The 24,122-nt window shown below is 42.0% G+C and overlaps 1 protein-coding gene across 1 annotated transcript in view; it reads left to right on the top strand.

Moving 5' to 3' along the window:
• ADCY8 (adenylate cyclase 8) overlaps positions 1-24,122 on the top strand; it is a 128,678-nt gene that overhangs the window by 17,306 nt on the left and 87,250 nt on the right. The window contains 1 exon segment of the mRNA XM_064154291.1: positions 21,614-21,763. Within this exon segment, the coding sequence (XP_064010361.1) occupies positions 21,614-21,763 (150 nt within the window).

The following is a 24,122-nucleotide window of genomic DNA, read 5'->3' as shown; positions in this document are numbered from 1 at the left end:
TCTCTATTTGTGAGCAGCAGGTCAAGCAGGGCTGCCCCCCTGGTAGGCTCACGTAACAGCTGGGATAGGAAGTTGTCTTCCACACATTGCAGAAACCTTCTAGACTGCTTCTTCTCTGCAGTGTTTAAGTCCCAGCAGATGTCTGGTAGGTTAAAGTCGCCCACCAGAACAAGGGCAGGTGATCTTGAGGCAGCCTCCAGTTGCTTAAAGAGTAATAAATCAACCTCTTCTTCCTGGTTGGGTGGTCTGTAACAGACTCCAACCAGGATATCAGCCTTGTTGGCCTTCGCCTTAAGTCTCACCCATAATGACTCAACTTGATCATCCCTGATTTCTACCTCCATGACATCCAGAGCATCCCTAATATACAGAGCCACTCCCCCGCCCTTTCTCCCTTGCCTGTCTCTCCTGAAGAGTCTGTAGCCATTGATTACAGCACACCAATCATGTGAGCCATCCCACCATGTTTCAGTGATGGCGACAATATCATAGTTTCCCTCCAGCACCAGAGCTTCCAGCTCCTCTTGTTTGTTACCCATACTGCGTGCATTAGTGTACATGCACTTCAGCTGGGCTGCTGCTTTTACTCCTAGCTCTAGCCTACCTTCCTCAATTCCCTTTGATTTATCTCTGGTGCTGTCATGTTTAACCCCCTCCCCCTTCCATTCTAGTTTAAAGCCCTCTCAACAAGCCCAGCCAGCTCATGTGCCAGGGTCCTTCTCCCCTTCTGTGATAGTTGTGTCCCATCTGCTGATTGCAGACCTGTGGCAAGATGAAGTTCCCCAATATCAAAGAATCCAAAGTTATGTTGGATGCACCAACCTCTGAGCCACTTGTTCATCAAATATGCTTTCTTATTCTTCTCTGTATTCCAGCCTGTGACTAAGGGTATAGATGAAAAGATTACCTGTGCCCCTGCTCCCTCAACTGCTTTCCCCAGTGTCTTAAAGTCCCTTTTGATAGCTTTTAGCCCTCTGTTATTAATCTCATCATTCCCTGCCTGTATAACTAATAAGGGATAGTAATCAGAGGGCTGCACTACAGTAGGCAGCCTCCTGGTAACATCCCTGACCTGGGCTCCAGGGAGGCAGCAGACCTCCCTGTGGAAGGGGTCTGGTCGGCATATGGGGCCCTCTGTTCCCTGCAGAAGGGAATCACCAATAACAATTACCCTCCTCTTTTTCTTCTGGGTACTTGTTCTGATGCGAGGGGGCAACTGAGTTGCCCTCCCAGCTGGTGATGCTTCTGCCTGCTCCAGGATCACCTCATCCTCAACCTCTAGTGCCCTATATCTGTTATGTAAGGGCAGCTGGGGATGTGAAGATGGCTGGAAGGGTTTTCCCTTGCCCCTTCTGGCAGGCACCTGCATCCATTCTTCTTGGTTGCTCTGTTCGTCTCCCTCTGGCAAGGGGGACTGCAGAGCATGTTGCTCTTTTGTACCTTCCCTTTCAGCCTTCAGTCGTTCCACCTCTCCCTTGAGTTCAGCCACCAGGGTAAGCAGACAATCAATCTGCTCACACCTAATGCAGCCATTGCCTGTGTCGAGTGCCAGGCTCCAGCACTCCTCACATCCAGACGTCTGGACGCCTGCACTCCTACAGGTGGGCTCTGTTTGGGTGCCCACAGTTTTACAAGTATTATACAGCTTGGACCTAGTTCGAACCATGTCTGCTATCCTGAAGGTCCGCTGCGAGTTGTTAGCTGTGGTGGGGTTTTTTTTTTTTTTTTTTTTTTTTTTTTTTTTTTTTTTTTTTTTTTTACCAGCGGCGCGCGCTGGGCTCAGCAGAGACAACTAGCTTCGCCTCTGCCGCTCCTCGTTTAAATGTGCCGCTCGCCAGGCACCGCCCTCTGACTCACCTTCCTGCGAGCACTTAGCGCCTGCTTGCCGCTCCCTGCCTCCCTCTGGGCTCCTCAGAGCGAGAGAGCCTCAAGAAAAGAGGAGAAAAAAGGCTGCGAGAAAGCGCGTTTCAGCTGAGCTAGCCTGGGTCCTGCTCTCTTGCCGAACCAGGCTGTGGCTTCGCCTCTGCCGCTCCTCGTTTAAATGTGCCGCTCGCCAGGCACCGCCCTCTGACTCACCTTCCTGCGAGCACTTAGCGCCTGCTTGCCGCTCCCTGCCTCCCTCTGGGCTCCTCAGAGCGAGAGAGCCTCAAGAAAAGAGGAGAAAAAAGGCTGCGAGAAAGCGCGTTTCAGCTGAGCTAGCCTGGGTCCTGCTCTCTTGCCGAACCTGGCTGTGGCTTCGCCTCTGCCGCTCCTCGTTTAAATGTGCCGCTCGCCAGGCACCGCCCTCTGACTCACCTTCCTGCGAGCACTTAGCGCCTGCTTGCCGCTCCCTGCCTCCCTCTGGGCTCCTCAGAGCGAGAGAGCCTCAAGAAAAGAGGAGAAAAAAGGCTGCGAGAAAGCGCGTTTCAGCTGAGCTAGCCTGGGTCCTGCTCTCTTGCCGAACCAGGCTGTGGCTTCGCCTCTGCCGCTCCTCGTTTAAATGTGCCGCTCGCCAGGCACCGCCCTCTGACTCACCTTCCTGCGAGCACTTAGCGCCTGCTTGCCGCTCCCTGCCTCCCTCTGGGCTCCTCAGAGCGAGAGAGCCTCAAGAAAAGAGGAGAAAAAAGGCTGCGAGAAAGCGCGTTTCAGCTGAGCTAGCCTGGGTCCTGCTCTCTTGCCGAACCAGGCTGTGGCTTCGCCTCTGCCGCTCCTCGTTTAAATGTGCCGCTCGCCAGGCACCGCCCTCTGACTCACCTTCCTGCGAGCACTTAGCGCCTGCTTGCCGCTCCCTGCCTCCCTCTGGGCTCCTCAGAGCGAGAGAGCCTCAAGAAAAGAGGAGAAAAAAGGCTGCGAGAAAGCGCGTTTCAGCTGAGCTAGCCTGGGTCCTGCTCTCTTGCCGAACCAGGCTGTGGCTTCGCCTCTGCCGCTCCTCGTTTAAATGTGCCGCTCGCCAGGCACCGCCCTCTGACTCACCTTCCTGCGAGCACTTAGCGCCTGCTTGCCGCTCCCTGCCTCCCTCTGGGCTCCTCAGAGCGAGAGAGCCTCAAGAAAAGAGGAGAAAAAAGGCTGCGAGAAAGCGCGTTTCAGCTGAGCTAGCCTGGGTCCTGCTCTCTTGCCGAACCAGGCTGTGGCTTCGCCTCTGCCGCTCCTCGTTTAAATGTGCCGCTCGCCAGGCACCGCCCTCTGACTCACCTTCCTGCGAGCACTTAGCGCCTGCTTGCCGCTCCCTGCCTCCCTCTGGGCTCCTCAGAGCGAGAGAGCCTCAAGAAAAGAGGAGAAAAAAGGCTGCGAGAAAGCGCGTTTCAGCTGAGCTAGCCTGGGTCCTGCTCTCTTGCCGAACCAGGCTGTGGCTTCGCCTCTGCCGCTCCTCGTTTAAATGTGCCGCTCGCCAGGCACCGCCCTCTGACTCACCTTCCTGCGAGCACTTAGCGCCTGCTTGCCGCTCCCTGCCTCCCTCTGGGCTCCTCAGAGCGAGAGAGCCTCAAGAAAAGAGGAGAAAAAAGGCTGCGAGAAAGCGCGTTTCAGCTGAGCTAGCCTGGGTCCTGCTCTCTTGCCGAACCAGGCTGTGGCTTCGCCTCTGCCGCTCCTCGTTTAAATGTGCCGCTCGCCAGGCACCGCCCTCTGACTCACCTTCCTGCGAGCACTTAGCGCCTGCTTGCCGCTCCCTGCCTCCCTCTGGGCTCCTCAGAGCGAGAGAGCCTCAAGAAAAGAGGAGAAAAAAGGCTGCGAGAAAGCGCGTTTCAGCTGAGCTAGCCTGGGTCCTGCTCTCTTGCCGAACCAGGCTGTGGCTTCGCCTCTGCCGCTCCTCGTTTAAATGTGCCGCTCGCCAGGCACCGCCCTCTGACTCACCTTCCTGCGAGCACTTAGCGCCTGCTTGCCGCTCCCTGCCTCCCTCTGGGCTCCTCCTATTAAGCATAGTAAAGAAGCCAAAGCCAAAGCCTTCTCTACTGTGCTCAGTGACAGGATGAGCATCAATGGGTACAAAATGAAACAGAACTTAAACTTAAAAGTACTTTTACTGTAAGAGTGATTGAACACTGTAACAGGTTTCCCAAGGATGTTGTGGAGTCTTTATTCTTGGGAACATTCCAAATCTAACTGGACAAGACCTCAAACACCTTGCTCTAGATATTCTTGCTTAGAGGAAGGAAGTTTGACTACACAACCTCCAGAAGTCCCTTCCAAACTCATTTGTTCTGTCATTCTGTGATAGCAGTACAGGTATTGTTTCAAGTAGATAGGTCTGAAGATCCAGTGAGGATCTGGAGAACAGAACTAACATCTCTAAATCCAGCCTGAAGCAAGCACATGGCCAGTGCAGTGCAAATCTCCAGTGATCACAGTATGAGACCTGGATTAATATGTGTGTTATGCCTTTAACACTCCAGTCCATTCCAGCCTCTAGAGCTATTGTGGGACTTACCTGTAGGTTTGTGTCACGGAATCATAGAATCATTTAGGCAGGAAAAGGGCTTTCATTTCACTGATTCCAACTGTAAAGCCAATACTGCCAGGTTCACCACATGACGAGGCACATCACTTCCTTTTGAGAGTTTTTCTCTAAGCTTATCACCATTATGCATCCCAAAACTCAAAAGCAGCAGCCTTGCTTTCCACATCATCACCTAGAGACAGCAGGCATTACTGGAGCACAGAGTGACAGCAAAGATCGGGGACACACATACTCTGTGCATCTTTTTCAGAACAATTCTGTCTCCACCAGCTAGATCTCCTGATATGTGCAATATCAGAGGTGAGAGAGTTTGAAGGATATCAGTAATGCATGCCCTCTCTTTCCACCAGCAAAAAGAGCTGCTTTATCAGTACCAACCATTCAGCTTCAGATAATCACGTTGCTGTATAAGTATTAGGAGATGTTCGATATACCTGTGTGTGAGCTGTGGTCTTATTATATCTTAGGTGTCAAAGAAACCTAAAGGCAGATTTACCCTTAGGCAGTCTACCAATGCCAGGATAGTATTTTGAGCAACTGATACCATCCTTCTTTTAAAAAGTAAGAAGCTTAACCTTCTCCCAACAAAGCATTGATGATCTTTATTTGCAATAGATACTGCTCATTATCACTACTTCTGTAGGACAGAATTGCTTAGTGTAAAGGAAGCTGAAAGGAAACTGGCAGTCTTCAAGTATAGAAAGGGTTGATTGCTGAAGAAGTCAATTGTTCTTTGTTTCATCTGTACTTACCAAGACATGATGGGCTTAAGTGATTATAAGGAATATTTATGTTAGATTGTAGGAGAAACTTTGCAACAATAACCCAGTTATTATAACTTAAACTCTTTTTTTTTTCTTGGAAGGCTTTCACCTGGGGTATGATTAAGCAGTTTAAGGAGGCTTTTTTATCAGGAGTGATTTAGATAATATCCAGGATCTGGAGCAGTGTTTTTGATGACCTGTGAATGTCCTCTTATGCCCTACTTTCTGTAATTAAATGATGTGGACTCCTAATACTGGCTATGACGCAAAGTCTTTTCAGACCCTGTTTCCAAAGAAGTAAGCCATTTTGTGTTTCTCATTATTACTAAGGCTGATGGAGTAGTCTGAACTAACTTTGTTTATGTAACCTAAAATGCCAGAGTTTGAAGGATTCATATCTGTGTTTTGCTAAGCACATGTTTGATCAACTGTTATCCAGTAATATTGATGATTATGCAAAAAAAGTCAGAATCTCTTCCAAAAAGGCTGACAACTGGTGAAATTAATGTTTTGCCAATAAAGTCCTGGTTGGGGCAAAGAAACAACAAAAATTGAATCTACTGAATAAGGAGGGGCCATTTTTAATGAGTGAAAAGTAATTTTCACATCATCATCAGCTCATTTCACTTGGCCTTCAATCTTCAATCTTCCTCTTCTTAGGTTGTAAACCTAGTCTGATTTGTTTATAAATATATCGTGGTGGGTTAGAGTGGATCCCTCCCCCAGTAGATGAAATTAACTACAACTCTGAATCTGGAAAGTCAGAAAAATGAAAATGGTATCTTTTTCCTTTCTTTCTTTTTTTTTACAATTTAAACTAAATAAAACAGTACAAAGAGAATAAACTACAGAATATACTAACACAGTCTCAAGTTGTGCTGGGGTAGATATAGGCTGGATGTTAGGAGGAAGTTCTTCACAGAGAGAGTGATTTCCCATTGGAATGGGCTGCCCAGGGAGGTGGTGGAGGCACCGTCCCTGGAGGTGTTCAGGAAAAGACTGGATAAGGCACTTAGTGCCATGGTCTAGTTGACTGGATAGGGCTGGGTGCTAGGTTGGACTGGATGATCTTGGAGGTCTCTTCCAACCTGGTTGATTCTATGATTCTATGAACCTTTAAATAAGATGGGTCAAGCAGCAGCAAAGCAGTACCCAAAACATAGGCGGGAGGAAATAGCAGCAGGCACAGCAGAAGCAGCAGAAGCATCAAAGGGGAAGATATAAGCTGTGCTTCCAGGCATAAAGCTTTTGATGCTCCAATGAAATTATATTAACTTATCTATTGTTGCCATTTTATGGCTTACCCCTGGAATGTTCACCTCTCCACTCAGACTCCAATACTCTTCGGCTTCTAAGTTTCTCTGTTCCCAATTTTTTATGTCTGAGCTAGAAATCTAGCTCAAATGGCCACATATATAGGAGCATCTATTAAATATTCCTATAAATATATAAAAATATATCCAAGTCTTCATATTTAGTGTAGATTCTTTATATATACTATAGATTCTCTTTATTATATACATCTGTGATGCAAATGCCACTCCATTGCGAAGAATACGAATTTTCCTGGTTGCTGTTTCTCTAAGCGAAGTATTTAAGTACCTGTGTACTCTATAAAGGTATGGATATTATCTTTGAAATCTCTGGGACTATATCTGACTTTAGATATATGGTACATATGGAAATAATTACAGCAAGATAGGCACATAGTGCCATGAGTACATGCAGAGATTAGTTCATGCTTGATGATTAGCTGGAGCATTCTTAGGAAGAGTCCTGCCCCTTTGTTCGCATCTACTTCCACCCTACACACTGGAAGCCTCGTGGGATAGTTTCTCTTGTGCAAAGTTTCTTCAAGTGTAACACTCACCCTTTATATCTGAGGATATTTTCTGTTACCTTCTTTTCCTAGGGCCCAGCATCCCACTCTGCTAGAAAAGAGGGAATTGGCTTTTACTTCTGAACAGATATGAAATGTTTCCTACCTTCTTCAGTAAAGAGAAAGACCTTAGCAGCACACAATTGTAATTCAGGGAACATGGTGGCTAATGTTCTCTTCAAGGGCAATAAACTCTGACCTTGCCAGAATATTTTGATCACGTTTTTCTTGCTGTGAAGGGCAATGCAGTCTTTCAGCAAAATGTCTTTTATTTCTAGACTACAAAATCAGTATCAGTGGTTCAGAGTAACCATATGGAAACTTTTAATGAAAATTTTTTAGATAACTCTTTCTACTCATGTCAGATTGAAGAATCTATTTGAAAGATGAATACTTCACAAATTCATGCTGGGTTTTCTGTGCAGGGTAAAGGATGGCATAAAAACCACACACATGAAATATGGGTACTCTTGTTCTCATTGAAAGTAAGGGGGTAGGTAGAGGCAAGTCATCCCAGAGTTTTTTATCATTATGATCTTTTTAAAGATATGCACATTGACAATTTATGGATTAAAATGCATTTACCCATGAATGACTGGATGATCTCATCCAGTGGTGCTGTTGTGTTCCAGTAAGCCCCGGACTGGACTGGCTCCTGAGCTACCACATCTCACAATTGCAGATGCTGCAGATCAACAGTTTGCCCTTGTGATCCCACAGAACCCTCTATCACCCAGAGGAGGGATTTCACAACTCCGAGTGGCAATGACTCTTACATCTTCAATTTATACTTGATCTCAGTGAAATCTGAAAGCTGAGAGCTACCATACGCTGTTCATGTGCTATAGATGTCTTCTGAATCTTAAATATATCTTGGTAGCCATATATTCCCTTCTGAGTGTCACCACAGTTTTATCACTCTAAGAAAGGCATTTGCACACCTACAGGTCTGAACTGCCCAGAAATGCAGAAGTTGCACCTCTGTGTTACTTACTAGAGAAAGAGGAAAACATATGAGAGTTAGCTGAAAATGTCAAAGCACAAACACAAACTTACTTTTTGGGTTTCATTACAGACATTTTCTAAAAGAGCATCTTATTAAACTTTTCTGTTTCTCTAGATTTATGATGCCTGTCTCCAGACATTGTTCCAGATTTTTTTAAATTTAGTTTTAAGTATCATCTTGTGAGATGTTTACTCTGACTGGTTCTACTTTGTTATTAAAATTTTTCCCCTTAAAAATAAAATCAGAAAAGAAGAAACATCAAACTGTTCTTACGACTTAGAGTTTGTATCTTTTTAAGAAGCTTTTTGTTGGTGTAATACCCAGGAACATGGAAGAAGGCAAGAAAAAAGACCAGAATGCATGGCAAAAGTTATGTATGATACAGCTACCTTTTGTGTTTATTGCAAGAATATGTTAGTCTTGTGCTTACATAATGATTAATTGCTTTGAATTTAACAAATGGATGTGGGTGTTCATGAGGCACATAACGTTAAGAAGTCATTTGAGCTTGTTGTTTTTACCCAGAATTTAATATAGGTTTCACACTTGGTTACTGTACAGTGTTGGCCATTAGACATAGAATCATAGAATCAGCCAGGTTGGAAGAGATCTCCGAGATCATCCAGTCCAACTTAGCACCCAGCCCTGTCCAATCAAGTAGACCATGGCACTAAGTGCCTCATCCAGGCTTTTCTTAAACACCTTCAGGGACAGCAACTCCACCACCTCCCTGGACAGCCCTTTCCAATCACTCTCTCTGGGAAGAACTTCCTCCTAACATCCAGCCTTGCACAACTTGAGACTGTGTCCCCTTGTTCTGTTGCTGATTGCCTGGGAGAAGAGACCAACTCCCAGCTGGTTATAGCCTCCCTTCACGTAGTTGTAGACAGCAATGAGGTCACCCTGAGCCTCCTCTTCTCCAGGCTAAACAACCTCAGCTCTCTCAGCCTCTCCTCACAGGGCTGTGTTTCAGGCCTCTCATCAGCTTCGTCACCTTTCTCTGGATATCAGCTTAATATCAACAGCTAACATATTGGTAGTGCTGTCTGTAGACATGGCTTTAATTGTTTTCACAGTATCACAGTATCACCAAGGTTGGAAGAGACCTCATAGATCATCAAGTCCAACCCTTTACCACAGAGCTCAAGGCTAGACCATGGCACCATCCTATCTCAATAAAAAGAAAAGAACTTGAAGTGTGAGGCCTGGCTGAGGCCTTATTTTTCTTTAAAAACAATTTGTTTGGTTTTGTTTTTTTTTCTCTTTGAAACTTCTGTACATACCTTAGAAATCTGGTCAATGATGATTAGTTTAGTGACAGAACTTCTGCAATAAGAAATTTTTTACTCCTTCTAGGGGAAAAACTCAAATTGCTATCAAGAAGAAAACACAAGTGATTGTCTAGGATACTTGAAATATTTTATTTCCCTTATGTTCTGATAGCTAAAAAAACAAGATTATTGGAGAAAAATGCAGCCAGCAGGTGTATCTCCATCAAACAGTACAGGCTTTGGATCAAGTGTTAAACCATGGAAAATGTCTCACCTTGTAATTGGCTTTCATAAATTAGCACTGTCTGGCTTCCAAAAAAGCCAGGAATTTGGGAAGATCTGTGTATAAAACTGATTTCCTTTGCTTTTTGGTTTGAAGGCTCAGAAGTCACATTTTCTCCACTGCAAGATACTCCAGTAAGAAATCAGCTTTGCCAGCTAATTCTTGACTTAAAATCTGAGGTTTGCCAGAAAACACAGCATTGTCATGGCCACACACAATCTATTTTCAAGCACTCAGCTACTGAGTACTCCTAAGAGAGCAATGCTTATGTAATCCTGCCTGCTGCTACGTTGATCTGAATAGTAGATGCAAGAGCTAAATACTCATGAGCTCAAGACTAAGCTCTGTTTTGCCCAAGCAGATTTGAAACCAGTGAACTTCTGTGTGAGCAGGTTAAGACTGACCTTGCTTCTCAGTGGCTGCCTTTAAATAACCCAAACTGTAAAAATGTGAAAAGCATTCGTGGCTGTGCATTGGATGAAGCCTTGTATGAATTTATATGCACCTGATTCTGAGGTAAACCATCCAGGGGCTTCTTTGTTAGTTTGTGTCCATCAAGATTTAATAGTCTCCCACAGCTTTCACTGGTACCAGCAGGATTCATTATTCAACATCTGAGGCAGCAGTTGTTTTGTCTTGTATCATTTATTTAATACTCCATGAACAGTCCAGTTTCTATTTCTCATGCTCACACAAGGAATGAAAACAAGGGCACGGCTTGTATTGTCAGGCAAGGAGAATTTGGCCCACGGTAAATATCAGGGTTTGATGTTAATCCCATCCTTGTTTTATACCAGAGTAAGCCACTGCCTTCAAAGGAATTAATCCTGGGTCATACCAGCATCAGTGCAGAATGAATCTTGCGCTATATGTCATCTCTGCTAGCAAAGTGACAGAACAAGCCTAATCCTTCATTATTTGTCCATGGCATATTCTGCCAGCCAAAGGACTAAATCAACCTTTTCCCACAGCACTCTCTGTACTTTTGATGTGAGTCTGACTTCTTCTAGCACACCACAATGAAGCATTCACTGTGACTAACAGCAAAACAACACCCACAGGTTTCACAAAGGAAAATGTTTGTCCTCGGCTAACTCTCTGAGATAAAGCTTTAATCCAGCTGGTCTGGAATGCTGTGATCTCTTGTGGCTTTTGTCTGGTACATTTCCATTTGCTCCCACATCTCTTCCCTACTTTGTCTCCAGAATAGTTCCTAATTAAGAGTTAAAAAGTTAAATTAAGAGTTAAAAAGTTGGGTTTAAAGCAGTCTTAAAGAGAATATGCTGTAATGCTAGATAGCTATCAGCAAAATTCCCACTTACCCTTGAGTGATTCATGTCTTGTGCTGTGCCTGATCTGTGGTCAGCTCCTCTCAGGAGGACGAAGCTCCTGGGCTGTGTTATGCATCCTTACCTCAAGTTTTCCATGCAGGTTCATCCCTATCTACATAAGCTCCCCATTTCCCATAGTTTCTGAAGGTTGTGTCAGCAGTGATTCTCTGTGGTTATGGACACTTGAAATTGTAGGTATATTGAAGTCAGACTACAATCCAATACCTTTATGCTACCCAAGATTTCTCCATAGTGAGGACATACCTCAAGCACCATGGTCTGCCATGATTTCAGGCCAATGTTATCATCAGGGATAGCTGACAAATAACTGGGACTCAATAAGTGACATTGCTGTTTTCAAGGGATCACTACAGTCAACAACAAAAGGGAATACTGAGGGGAAAAAATAACACATGGAATATCGAACTCCTTTTTTGGGGTTTTCAGATCACTTTCCTTACAATTTCTGGGCCTCATCCTGGTCTGAGAACTTTAAGTCTATTCCTGTCATCTCATGCATCAGCCATGGGTATATTCAATGGGAAAAGTCTCTCTCTGATGACATGTGCAAAACGACAGCCACTTACAGCTGCAGCTGTGGGAAAGATTTAGCCTTGCCATTGGCCTTTAGTTAAAAATACCTGTAATAAAGGCATTTTTCCAACACTTTTTTAGGATGAATGGTTTTTTAAAAGAACAGGTGTGGAGGCTGTATACCTTTTGTCAGCAGGTGTAACTGATTCCTACAACCAGCTGATCAGCAGTTTCCTATCAGACAAGAAGCAGGCTTTCAAGGACAAAGTGTTTTTGGAAAAGGGCACTCAACTCTCATTTACTTTTCATTGCCAGTATTTTCAGTACTATTAGATAAAACAATCTACTTTTTAATAGATATTAGTCTCACACTCACTGAGACTGGAGAAGCTTTCATAAGGCTGTCTATTTCTTGGTAAATAGTCCAAGAGTAATTTAAGATCATTATGTTTAGTTATTGTTTTTGTTTTCCATTGCAATACCAAAGAGGAACAATTATTAGCACTGTCTTGCTTCTTTCTTCCCCCTGTGGCCACAGCTTGATAATTCAGAGTCAAATCCACATGCTCTGGCCTAACATAGCTCAGAATTATCCTGAAAAGCACTTCTTGTGCAACACACTGTTACAACTGCAGAATGCACTGAAGCAGGGACATCTGTACACAAAGGTGACGATTGCCAGTTCTGTTGGGAAGAGACATGGAGAATGTACTGCAGGTAATTGGGGGGACAAGCATATATTTGATCAGATGGAAACAGCCGTGAAGTATGTCAGAGAAGATGAACTGCTGTCAGCCCTACAAACATAATTATTGCTTGCTTGGTTTTGACATCCTGCTTCAGATAAGAGCCATTATCTAGAGCAACAAAACCAGCTGTGCAGACCACCATCCCAAACTCACTTAGCAGAAATACAGAGAACCTAATTCAGTTTTCTTTAAGATGTAGCTAATCTCTTTCCAATGCTGCAAAGCAGCTTCAGTGCCTTTTTTTTCCTTTCTTATCATTACTCCTGATCAATTGTATGATCTATTTGGGGAGTTCTTCTGCCTTGCCTATCTGCCATTGATGGATGGAACTGCTGACATAAGATGAAGAAAATTTCCAAAAGTGGCTTTTACTTTTGAGTCACTAGTTTTAGGCTGCCCAGTTTCACCCTAAAAGTCAAAGATGCTCTCAGACATTTCCAGACTGGGCATCATCTGCAAATTTTTTTGTCATTAAGAAGTTATCTGTGCTGCCTAATGTCTGGTCTGCACATGGTGGTAAATCTAGGTTGACATTTGGACTCAATGATCTTAGAGGTCTTTTCTAGCTGAAAACAATTCTACAATTCTGTGATTCTGTGATCTGAACTGGAAAAAAGTTATTTAAAATTCACATATCCATGTATGTAATGAAAGGGAAAAAATAGTGTTTGAAAGGTTTGCTTCAGAAAAAATACCAGGGATTATTTGTAATACTGGATATACAGGATGGTTTGAGTGTGCTTCCCCATTTAAGATTGAGGTTTTATAAACTTTGCTTAAATGCTGTAACTTTTATTAGGAGCAATTTATCTCTCCAGTAGCTTTAAAGGGAATGTGGCTTCTATTGCATGCAATTCCTCTGGTATTCGTTTTGAATAGTAAATGTGCAGATTCTGCATAGAGAAAGTTTAGGGGAAAATTTCATGTCAAACTGAGCTTCTTGAGTCTGAGATATGAAAGTGAAGAAAGGGAAACCACAACTGCTTTGCACTCCTTTCTGAGCAGTGAGAAGGGAATACCATCACTTCAACAGTAACCCAACCTATCCTGACTGCTAAGGGCTGATTCCAGCATGTTTTCTGTCATGCAGGCATTTGTGCTGTGCCTTGCTTTTTGCTGGGTTTTCTGGTTAGGCAGCACAGGTGATTTAAAGCAATTCTGCAGTACATCTACTATGGTTTCAAGTTTACACATATTTGGAAAAGAAAACAGATTCCTGTTTGAGCCTTTTACATTTATTTTAACACACCAAACGAGGTGGCATTTTTGGATACTAAAATGGTGACATCTGGAAGGTTTGGCTTTAGATTTCTCCTTGTAATTACTCTGCAATGCAGCAGTCTCAGAATAGAGGGTGAAGGTACCCAACCAGCACACAAAAAACACTGAATAGAGAGGGTGGCTTGCGTCAGAGGATAAGACTGTTCTTTCTAAGTAGGAGCATTTCAGCTATCTGTGATAGCACTCTGTGTGCAAAATGGTAACAGAAGAATGCTGTGCTGCCCAGTGCACAGGAAGCTGATCACCAGATTTCATTGCATAGTTCAGGATCAGTTCCTAGATAAAGGTCAGAGTTCAGCAGTCTACCCTGTAAGCACAGAAAACAGTTACTAAAAACTGAAGATCTTTTACCCATCTCTGTCCATTCTTCTGTATGCACAGGCCATGACCCTGTTACTGACATTTTCCTAGACATGCCCAGTGACATTAACATCTATAAAAAGTACTAAAAAAAGATTATTCAAAGCCCCAGCTTTTTTTTTTTTTTTAATAAATTTGTTATAAAGTTTATGCCTTAATCCTAAATTTTAGACAAACTGAAGGGGAGTTAAAGGAGATGTCATTTGAGGCTGCTCAATGGCACTAGCAGGGTTGACTGCCTCTCTGAAAGTTGTATCAGCCATGTTGGCTATGATATGATAGGACATGATTTTCCTGAAACATCTCTTGTACTACACCATGTTGCAAAAGTAATTCCACAGTTGATAGCTCAATTACATATTTTACTGGTTTAAGCTGTCTGTGAACAACTTAATCAGACATTCGATTTCCTTCCTTTCTAATGGATTCAGTGAGAGGAAGATCAAGAATGAAATAGATGATTTTTCTGACTGCAAATTAAACTCTTGTTTTGAATCTTAAAAATACATATCCATGGATTCTATCTTGAAATGGAACAACTGATTTTATGCAAACATGTCATTGTTCAGAGGGAAAATGGTCTTTACAATGAGAGCAGTAGGATTGTTAGGATATTCTGCATTAGGGTGGAAAAAAACGTGTCTGTGACTGGCTGCTCTCATTGATGGTAATCTAGTAATTCCTTGAGGTATATCCTGTGTTTTGATAGGCCCAACTGGCCTTGCAGGATGCAGATCTCATGCACATTAAAGGTGTGTCCCTAAATACATACAAAAGTCTTCTAATGCCTACTGTGGAAGCATCAAGATCAGGCTTCTTAAAAGAGCTCTCATACAGGCATAAATAAGATTTTGATGAATCAAACAGTGTTCCCATGGGAGCTGTGCACAACTGAACCACAAAAAACTTGGTTTTAAACAGAAAATTAGAAACTGACACTGATATAAATGGCTCTTTTCACATTTTGCACATCAGAGGTGGGTGGAGTAAAGATTAGCCTTTAACTATCCTAGTCTGTGCTTGATGAGGTTTACCATAAATACTATACCTTTCTCTACCTCTGTCTTCTCAGGTGTATGGTACATTCCTACTTTCAGAAAACCATGTTTTTGTAGGTCAAATACAAGAGCTACTACTCATTCCAGTAGGGAGTCAGAGTTAAACAGCTGTTTTACTTGTGCATTGGACAATACAGAGAATCAGAGACAGATGAGCTTTCTGCAAAGTCATGTCACAGTTGGGGTATGTTTGTGGAACAGGTTTGTTTCCAATAAATGCTGGTAAAGGAGCACCTACAATCTAAAATGAAACAAAAAAAAAAAATTAAAGGACCTCTATCGTGACTATTGGCATTTATCAGTTAGACCCAGGAAATTCAGGACTGAACCTGGGGAACAAAAAAAAAAACAAAAAACAAAACACTCCTTAGAAGGTGATTTCAAAATAAGGCAGCAGTGATTTCGATTTAATGAGTTTGCCAGCAGTGCCAGCTATGAATGTTCATGTGCTTCGTCTCCCTGTGGAGGCTGTGCTGTGAACTCAATCAGACGACTGCTCTAGATAGGAAAATCACTGCCAACACCAAATGTTTGTTTTTTTAAGTTGGCCAAGTTCCCTGATACAGTTCACGGCATGGTCCCACAAATAATTGATCTGGCACAACAAAAGGGGAGCTGTGCTGAGGGATTAAGGTGGGCAAGAAGTCGTACAGAGATACTAGTACTTGTTAGTTTCACTGCCAGGAGCTTTGATTCATAAAATCATTGTCTCAACTGGAGATAGAATCTCACTGCAGCCCAGCAGTGAGGGAGATGTAGAGTCTATGCTGCCAGATGTTCATGTTCTATACAAAGTAGAGCATTTTGGTCTCAAATTCCACACTTCTCATGCAACCCTCAGTTCATTCCTGGTGATCAGTTCTTGTAAGAGCAGAAGTTATTTTTAACTCAAAATAACCTAAGCAGGGAGCTGATGGAGAAGGGAGCGATTGCAAAGAGGTTTCTGAGAGATTTGAGTTACAGAAAACAACCTTGTGGTGAGCTATTTTTAGTTAAACAACTAATTATGAATCAAAATGCTTTTCCAAACCTAATTAACCAGTAATAATTACCATAGCAACCAGTTCTTTATGTGGCACATGCTGAATACATTCCCAAAGCAGCACAACAGCTTTACTTTCCCAGTTTTCCCAAAACCAACAATGACGACTCTAATCCATTGTTGTAGCCAATTCAAAATTAGAAAGCAAAACAGGAAAATAATTTCCCTCAGGCTCATTTAATGAATTTAAAAATAATTCCCTGCTCTCTAGGACTGACCTGCCTTGAGATTGTCCAGCTAGAAATTACACTGAAAACCATTTCTTTACTTTTCAGATGTGCTCTGGCAAGATTAGCCCTAGCACTGCTCTATTTCTATGGTGAAGAGGTTAATAATAGGTTTATTTCTGCAAAACACACTAAGGTTCCCTCCTGCACTTGAGATAATGACATGCAAGCTCAGTATCCTTCTGGACTTCAGAACTGTTTCTAAACTCATTCATCTTTTTCTCCTCCAACACCACTGTGCGTTTCAAGTGAACGTGTGCTACCATTGGCTCAACTAGTCGTGATAAAGATTTTCTGTGGCAATTTCTATCTTTCAGGACTACTTATCAATCCATGTATTTCCATCCTTTTCAGTTTGTAGAATGGTTGTTAAATCTAAGCACTTCGTTCTCCTCAGGTTATGGGCTCCTTGGAAGTGCTGAACTCAGTCAATCTCTATACACTTCATAAATGCACTTAAATTCAGAAAGCACTGAATTAGGAGGCTTTACAGCTGACCTTATGTCTTTATGTTTCCTGATGGAAAACTGCACCTTTACAAAAAGGAATCTTGTGGCTAAATTAAGACATGATTTCTGAAGTTTTGCATCTTCTCACATTCGTAAACTCAGCTGTTCATAAACTCACAAGATTCTGAGTAAACTCCTAAGCAAGCCAAGCTGAATTAGGTTCTTTTAAAAGCAGAAAACCCTACAAATTGTTTTTATGCTTGGTCCAACTCTGTTCTCAGTAAGTCAACTATACCTTTCTGTTTTCTGAACTATGTTCAACCCTTTCTTGAAGAAGTGTCTGTGGTTGCTCCACTTACCACTTCACAACAGATTTGTGAGCTGTTTTATCATATTTTCAGTGACTTTTCCATTTCCTGTCCTCTTGCATTGCTATCCTGTACTTACTTTCATTGGTTCTTCTTCCTGACCAGCCATGTCCAGTGTGTTTTCATGGTTTCTTTGTGATCTAGTGGTTCTCAAATCCACTCAAAGTGTTATCTTGGTTTCAGCTGTCTTGGTAGAGGTGTTTTTATGCAAAGAGTCATACATAAAACTTGAATTATTTGAATCAATGTGAATCCACAAATTTAAACTTATCTTTCTTGTCTAACCTTCATCCTCTGCCTTTGTTGTCTTTGTTTCTAGCTAATTTTCATATTGATTTGCAAAGGGCTCTGAGATGCCTGTGTGGAGAACATTTTACAAATGTGACAAGTCATTTCTCTGTTAACTAAGCTTTTAATCACCTCCTGAGAGAAATATGGGAAGCAGAGTTTTGGAGTAAAAATTTTAGCGTCTGCTCCTAACTACCTGCATGGTGTGGCTTTGAGCAACCTGACCTAGCGGGAGTGGGGTTGGAACTAGATGATATTTAATGCCACTTCCAACCCAAACCATTGTACAATTCTATCATCTTGTCAAGTAAGTTTCTGTAGATCTGTTCATCCTGTTATGTGATGGTGTGCAACTGCAGATTTAGCAGAGACAGTGCTGATGCAACACAGATATTGCCTAGCAGCATGATGATGGGTACCTTCTTGTGGACCCATCTTCTAAAGGCAGACTTTCCCAGATCCTTGTTTTACATCAAAACTTATAAATCATGGGATTTTTTAAGTCCTGTACTGTTTCTCCTGTAGTTCCTTATTTAGGTGTTGTGCAAAGTACAAACAGGTTAACATCTCATAAATGTGAAAATACATTTTTTTCATGTTATACCTCAGCACTGATAATCTTCAGGTCAGTAAAAAAAATATGAAACTATGTTTGTCTTATGAAATCAGATCCTCTGCTGGCTTGTGGCTGTTATAGGCAGCAGAAAATCCTTCAAGACTTCTGAAACTGGCCACAGTAAACTGTAAGAAAAAGGATTTGCAATAAGATACTCAAGTTTTATGTGCCTTTTTAAAATCTTTTATTAACAAGAGCCACCGAGCGATACCCTTGCCAGGCATGGTGCTTTACTCTTGACAGTGGTTTCAATCAGAATACTATGTGTAAGAAAAGCAGATTCTGCCTCTGAGTAAGAAGTTCTTTTACCTGTAACATATTTTCCATAATTCCTTTTGTCCAAATCAAATCATGTACTCATGAAATCTAATTAAAGGCTGAATTCTACTGCATTTGCTCTAAGGAGATTCGCTGAAGTGAGTGCCACTATTCCTGAATATCAGCAAGTGAGTGAACTGGGCTCATGAGGAACTTGCAATTGGATCTGCAAGAAAATGAGAGCACCCTGCCACTGCTTTCACAGTTGAAATGTACATTTAAAATGTTGCAAAAAGCTTTTCTTTTTTTCACCCTATACTCACTCTCCTAGTGTGTGAGCATCGATTAACTTCAAGTCTGTCAAAAAGGTATGAAGCATTGGCTCCTCCAGTCACCTGCAGCTGGTTTCAATTGTCCTGCAGAACAGCATAATCCTGAACTGATCTTAACTCATGTCAACTCATCATACCATACACCTCTTTGTTATCTCATGGGCTGAACCACCACATTCTCTGTTTTATCTTGGGGCAAAGGCAGAAAGTTTCTGGGGAAAGCTGGCTGATCAGGGATGACCTGTATCCAATAAAGCAGGGCAAAGTAGATAAAAGGAAAAAAGCAGTAAGCGTAGAGATGTAATAGTGCATGCAGTGAGACTAAATAGTCTCAATTTCCTACCTTTAAAAAAAATAAAAGTAAGAGGCAATGCTAAAAGTTGGTAAAATCGGGAATGGTGAGAGGAGGATGAATGAGGAATAATTAATCACTGTTTCTGATATTATAAGCATAATACTCAAAACTCAAAGAAATTATAAGACTGCAAATTAAGCCAAACAAAATGAAACATTTTTATCACAAAGTGCCTAATTAAATTGTAGAAATCTTTGTCATTGAATGCCCTGGGGACCAAAAGCACAATTAACTTCAGAAAGGTATCAGAAAATGTTAAGCAGATGAATGGAGTATGCCACATCCAGCTCAGAAGTGCTGTAAACCACAGGATGCTGGAAGCCAGGAAGAGGCAAGGGTAATGCTTATGGTCTATTTCCCACAAGCTTTGCCTAGTTGTCTCTTACTGGCAAAGGTTAAACAAAACTTCAGCTGGAGCCAGAATTCTTATTTAATCATGGCATATAAATTGAAAGTTAATTCCCTGGTACTATCACAGAACAATACTCCAGATTGAGAAATACGGGAATATATAAAGCTGAAGTTTCTGCCAGATGTAGTTGGTTTGATATCAAATCTCATTTTCAAACCCACATGGATGTGAGGAGCAAGACCTCCAGATCCAAGGCACTGCATCACAATGACATGAGGGAATTTTGCTAAATAGTTTTTTTCCTTCTCTTAGGACAACAAACACTGATTTTAGGGAGACTGTTCATCAGATAATGCTACAAAAATGCCCCCAGTGTTTCACAACTACAGGTTGCTGTAGTCTTCAAGACTTTGGACAAAATATCACTGAGTCTTCATTCTTGTGCTCGTTTCTGCTGGTTTATCCTTGTACTCCTACCTGGGCATTCTCTGTTGCCTGCTGTGAGTGTCAGGATCCTAAATGATAAACACTTGATCTTTCTTGGCATTGTTGTTCTGATGATATGGGTAACATGCATAGGTTTACAGTCCGTAGTTGTCAGAGTATGGGTGGCTTTGCTAGACAGGTGATGTGGCAGCAGAGTAATGTAGCCTACTCCTGCCCCATGGCTGCTCTGATGCTGAGAGAGAGTTGTGATCTCGTAAGACATGGTACATCCAGTGGGGCCTCATCAGCGCAGTGGCTGGGCCTGGGCATTGACAAGAAGATAGGGAAATGCAGTTTGCAAACTTGTTCACCGTGCCCCAATGCCTTCTCTAGCTAAGGTAGTGTATAGGGTTAACACTCCTGGGGGAGTGACCCTGAACCTGACCCTAGGGGTCTTGGCCCCTCCCCAGAGGTGGGCCACACTCCAGGTGATGGTTAGCCCACTCCCCCCACCTCCTGCGGTATAAAAGAGGAGCACTTCCTGCTCCTCGCGCTCTTGCTCTTTTTCTCCTTTACCTGCGTTCATGATCGCACACACACACTGATACTGCATACCAGCCACGAGGCAGAGACACCATCACACTACTCGGGTTGTATCCATCCCTGTTTTGTATTTTGCTGTTTTCCCTTCCTTATCCTTTGTAAACTCCCCTACCTCCAATCCCTTTTTCTAAGTTATTGTTAAACTTTTCCTTTTTAACTTCCAAATCGAGTGAGATTGATTTATTGGGGTGTCCCTACCTTTATCTCTCTCCCTGTCTTTTGGGGAAAGGAGGGGGAGGAGGGGAGGGCACTCTATAAACTCTATAAACTCTATAAATTGTCATTGGGTCTACCAAATTTATAAGAGTCTCTGGGAACTTGCATTTGAACCCAAGACAGGTAGCAAAGTGGTTTGGCTGCATTGTACAGATATTAATGACTTATGGACTTATTTTTAACTTGTGACCATCTCACAAGTTACAGAAAGGCAAGATGAAGTGGAAACTGAGAGGATGTCAGAGGAATTTGAAGCCTATGACTGGGATGGGTATTGGATATAGCTGCCCAAACTGCAGCTCTGTGTTCTGTCTTCAGTGTGTGCAAGCATTACAAATTTCTTACTCAATTTCCCAATCTTCACTTCAATGGTGTCGATGTGCCCTGCCTTCCAAACGTACAGAGCACAAAGAGATATCAAAGAAAGACAAATAAGACACTGAAATTTACACTGCACAAGGATCCACTCCCATTTGGCTCTTTTCAGTTCACATTCCAAAGGAAGAAGCTGTGACGCACCTTCTATAAGGAGAAAGATCACAGCTCTCACGTAAGCCTCACTGAAGGCAAGGCCTGTGTACACAGGCACAGGCTTTGCACGCTTCTGCTTATCCTTTCAGCTTCAGGATTCATATTGTGCAAGCTTGCACTTTGACATCAGCTGGAAACAAATGTATTTCATTTGGTCAATAATAACAGAATAGCTGTTATCACTGCTATTAGTTCTTAGCTAACTGACTTTGCTTTCCTTAATGCGGCTTTCTCCTCAAACTAAGCCATGGAGCAAACCACGAAGTTGATTTTACAGAGCAGGCAGTGCAAAAGCAATTTGTTAATTATGTTTGTAATCATTCCTGACTAAAGCCCTGTGAATCAGTTCTTGGAAACATCATTTGTGGTTCAGCTAGAGTTTAATGCCCCCAAAGACTGTGTAGTTCTTCCTCAAGGCTAAGAGAATTTTACACGTTTGATGCCTCTAATTAAGATCAAAGAGATTCTTATACACAGACTTTTCTGTTATTTTTACAGTCTACATGGCTGCAGAGCAGGCATTCTCTCTCCCTCTGCCATTGTAGACTGGGATCTTTGCTGCTTCTCTTTTCTGATCGTATTCCATCTGTTGTTCATTGCAGATAGCAGCCCAGGCAGTGTTGTTTATGTGTATGAACACTGCAGGAATCTTCATTAGCTACCTATCAGACCGAGCACAGCGTCAAGCCTTCCTGGAGACCAGAAGATGTGTAGAAGCCAGACTGAGACTAGAGACAGAAAATCAACGACAGGTATTGGCAAAGCTACCTTATTTTTGTGTTGACTGAAACTGGCAATTGGACAAGGCTGGGTTTTGTAGGCTTGCTGACTTCAATGTAATGCCACCTGATTTGTGCAGGTCAAGTGAATTTCATTTCTTGGTATGTGTTCATCTGATATGAAATCTTAAGGATTTACAGTGGGAATCAGGATGAATAGACAACATGGCTGTTCATGTTCCTTTCTCTCACAAGCAGAAGAGGCCATCAGATGAATCAGTAACTGGCAGGTGTTTAAAAATGGTTTTTTACATGAGAGGGGTCAAGCTGGGAAACTTCATGTTTCAGACTGTTGTAAATGCCAAAACTTCTATCAGTCAAGTGAAAACTAAGTAAGTTCGTGGAATCGAGCTCTATGTAGGCAGACAAAATACTAAAACATCACTTCTGTCTGACGGATGAACTTTTAGAGCTGAACTTTTAGGACTGGGAAGCTACTGTAGGGAAATATCACCAAAAGTTTTTTCTGATCTTATATTCTTGCCTACAAATCTCCTTTTGGCCACTGTGTGCAATAGTGTGCTGGGCTAGGTGACCTTTGAATTCAAGCAGATATGGTACTTCCTCCATACAGAATCTTTCCCAGTGGACAATAAGAGGCATTGAATAAAAATAAATTTGTTGCTTATTTTGTTCTGAAGGAGCACAAATGAGAAGCAATGCTGTACACTTTTTTTCCTTCTCACTGAAATATCAGACAGTTCACCTGCTGTTCAAAAACTTGCACTAAAATCAAAATACAAGCTGTGCATCCTGAGATATATATGTATATGCTGCACTGCTGTTTTATTCTTGAATGAACTTAGCCATTCATTTTGTTCTGTTGTGTGGATACCTCTATTGCTTCTTGATTTTTATTTCACTTCCTTCTTGAAAGCCATGCTTTTATACACAGATCCAGGAAGATGTCATGTTCTAGATTTCTAATGACTCAGTGTGAATGCATGACTGTGCTGAGCAGTACAAGTTACATATGCCAGAACATCTCTCCAGCTACTGTTTACAGAATAGGCTTTGAGGGACCATGTGTGGGATGCCTTATTCTCATTTTAACTGTAGGACCACAATTTTATGGGGTTTGGGATTTTGTGGATTTGGGGTTTTTTCATTTTATAATCGTGTCTAATCCTTTATGAACTAACACTTTTTAACTTTTAATTGGATCTTTTCCTTTTTTTGTGGAATTCATTGTTAAAATCTTTATAAAACACTGGCAAAAGAGTTCCCTATTCCAGATGATTCTGAGGATTTTCCATTAAAACTATTTTATTTTCTCAAGGAAAATGAGAGGCATGCAAAGCCTTTTTTTTTTCTAATGTCCTAATCTGCTAAAATTTTATTTCTTATTGTGAAAATAAATGCAGATCATTTCCATTTGAGTGGATTTCAAAAGAAAAAAATCTGTTTTTTTTAATTATTTTTGGTGAGGAGAGATGTAGGCTTTGGATCTGAAATATTTGATTTTAGTCAATTGGTATTGAACTGTTCATTTTGTCTTGGCCAAGTTCCTTGCAAGTCTTCAGGCTTGTGCTGTCCCCTGAAAGCAGAACTTTCTGGAGGGTTACCTCATCACAGCTGACACTCACCTATAAGCAAGCAAAGCATTATGTCATAGGCATCATATGACTGGAAATGCATAAGGGAAAATGTATTTGGGCCAAGAAAAACACCCACAAGAGAAAAGTACAGGCATGAGGCCACCAAATGAAAAAATACCTTCTAAAATGTAATTTAATGATAAACTAATTAAAAATGAAGGAGGCAAAACAGTTTGAAATATTTCCAGTTACTTTCATTCAAACTTTGAACCTATGTTATTATGTAAACCTACAAGACATGTAATATATTTTTCAGCTTTTCAGTTCTATAAGGGACAAAGCCCATGATTTGTTTTCCCCATACCACTGTTTTCAGGGTTTAAGGTCTCCTTGCTCTGTTTTGGTATTGCTGTGACAATCCAAGCCATTTTGCTCTGTAGAAATGTCTTTGCAACATGTTTCTGTAAATCTGAATTCGCTCCATTGGTTCATTACCTCCAGAAAATATCCTTGGGTGCAAGTTCAAACTTTTATGTTAATTGCAATCCTTCCCTTACTGAGCAGAAAGGGAGAAGGAGGAAAGGGAGAGCTGTGTGATGGAATAGATTTGAAGAAGCCTGGCCAAAGTCTTTCAAAGCTTTTATGTGACTTAATTTCCAGTTCCTGTGTTTTCAAAACTTTACACAGTCAAGCTCCTACCTCTTTCTTCACCCCTCTTCCCCCATCACCGCTTACTCTAGCAAGACTTTTGAGTAAAACATCTTTAAAGTATTCCACAAGGCCAGGAGTTTTAG

This window comes from Pogoniulus pusillus, chromosome 14 (genome assembly GCF_015220805.1).
Source record: "Pogoniulus pusillus isolate bPogPus1 chromosome 14, bPogPus1.pri, whole genome shotgun sequence".
In the NCBI taxonomy this organism is placed as follows: Eukaryota; Metazoa; Chordata; class Aves; order Piciformes; family Lybiidae; genus Pogoniulus; species Pogoniulus pusillus.
The sequence above is the reverse complement of the archived record's forward strand: the minus strand, read 5'-3'. Positions and strand labels throughout refer to the sequence as shown.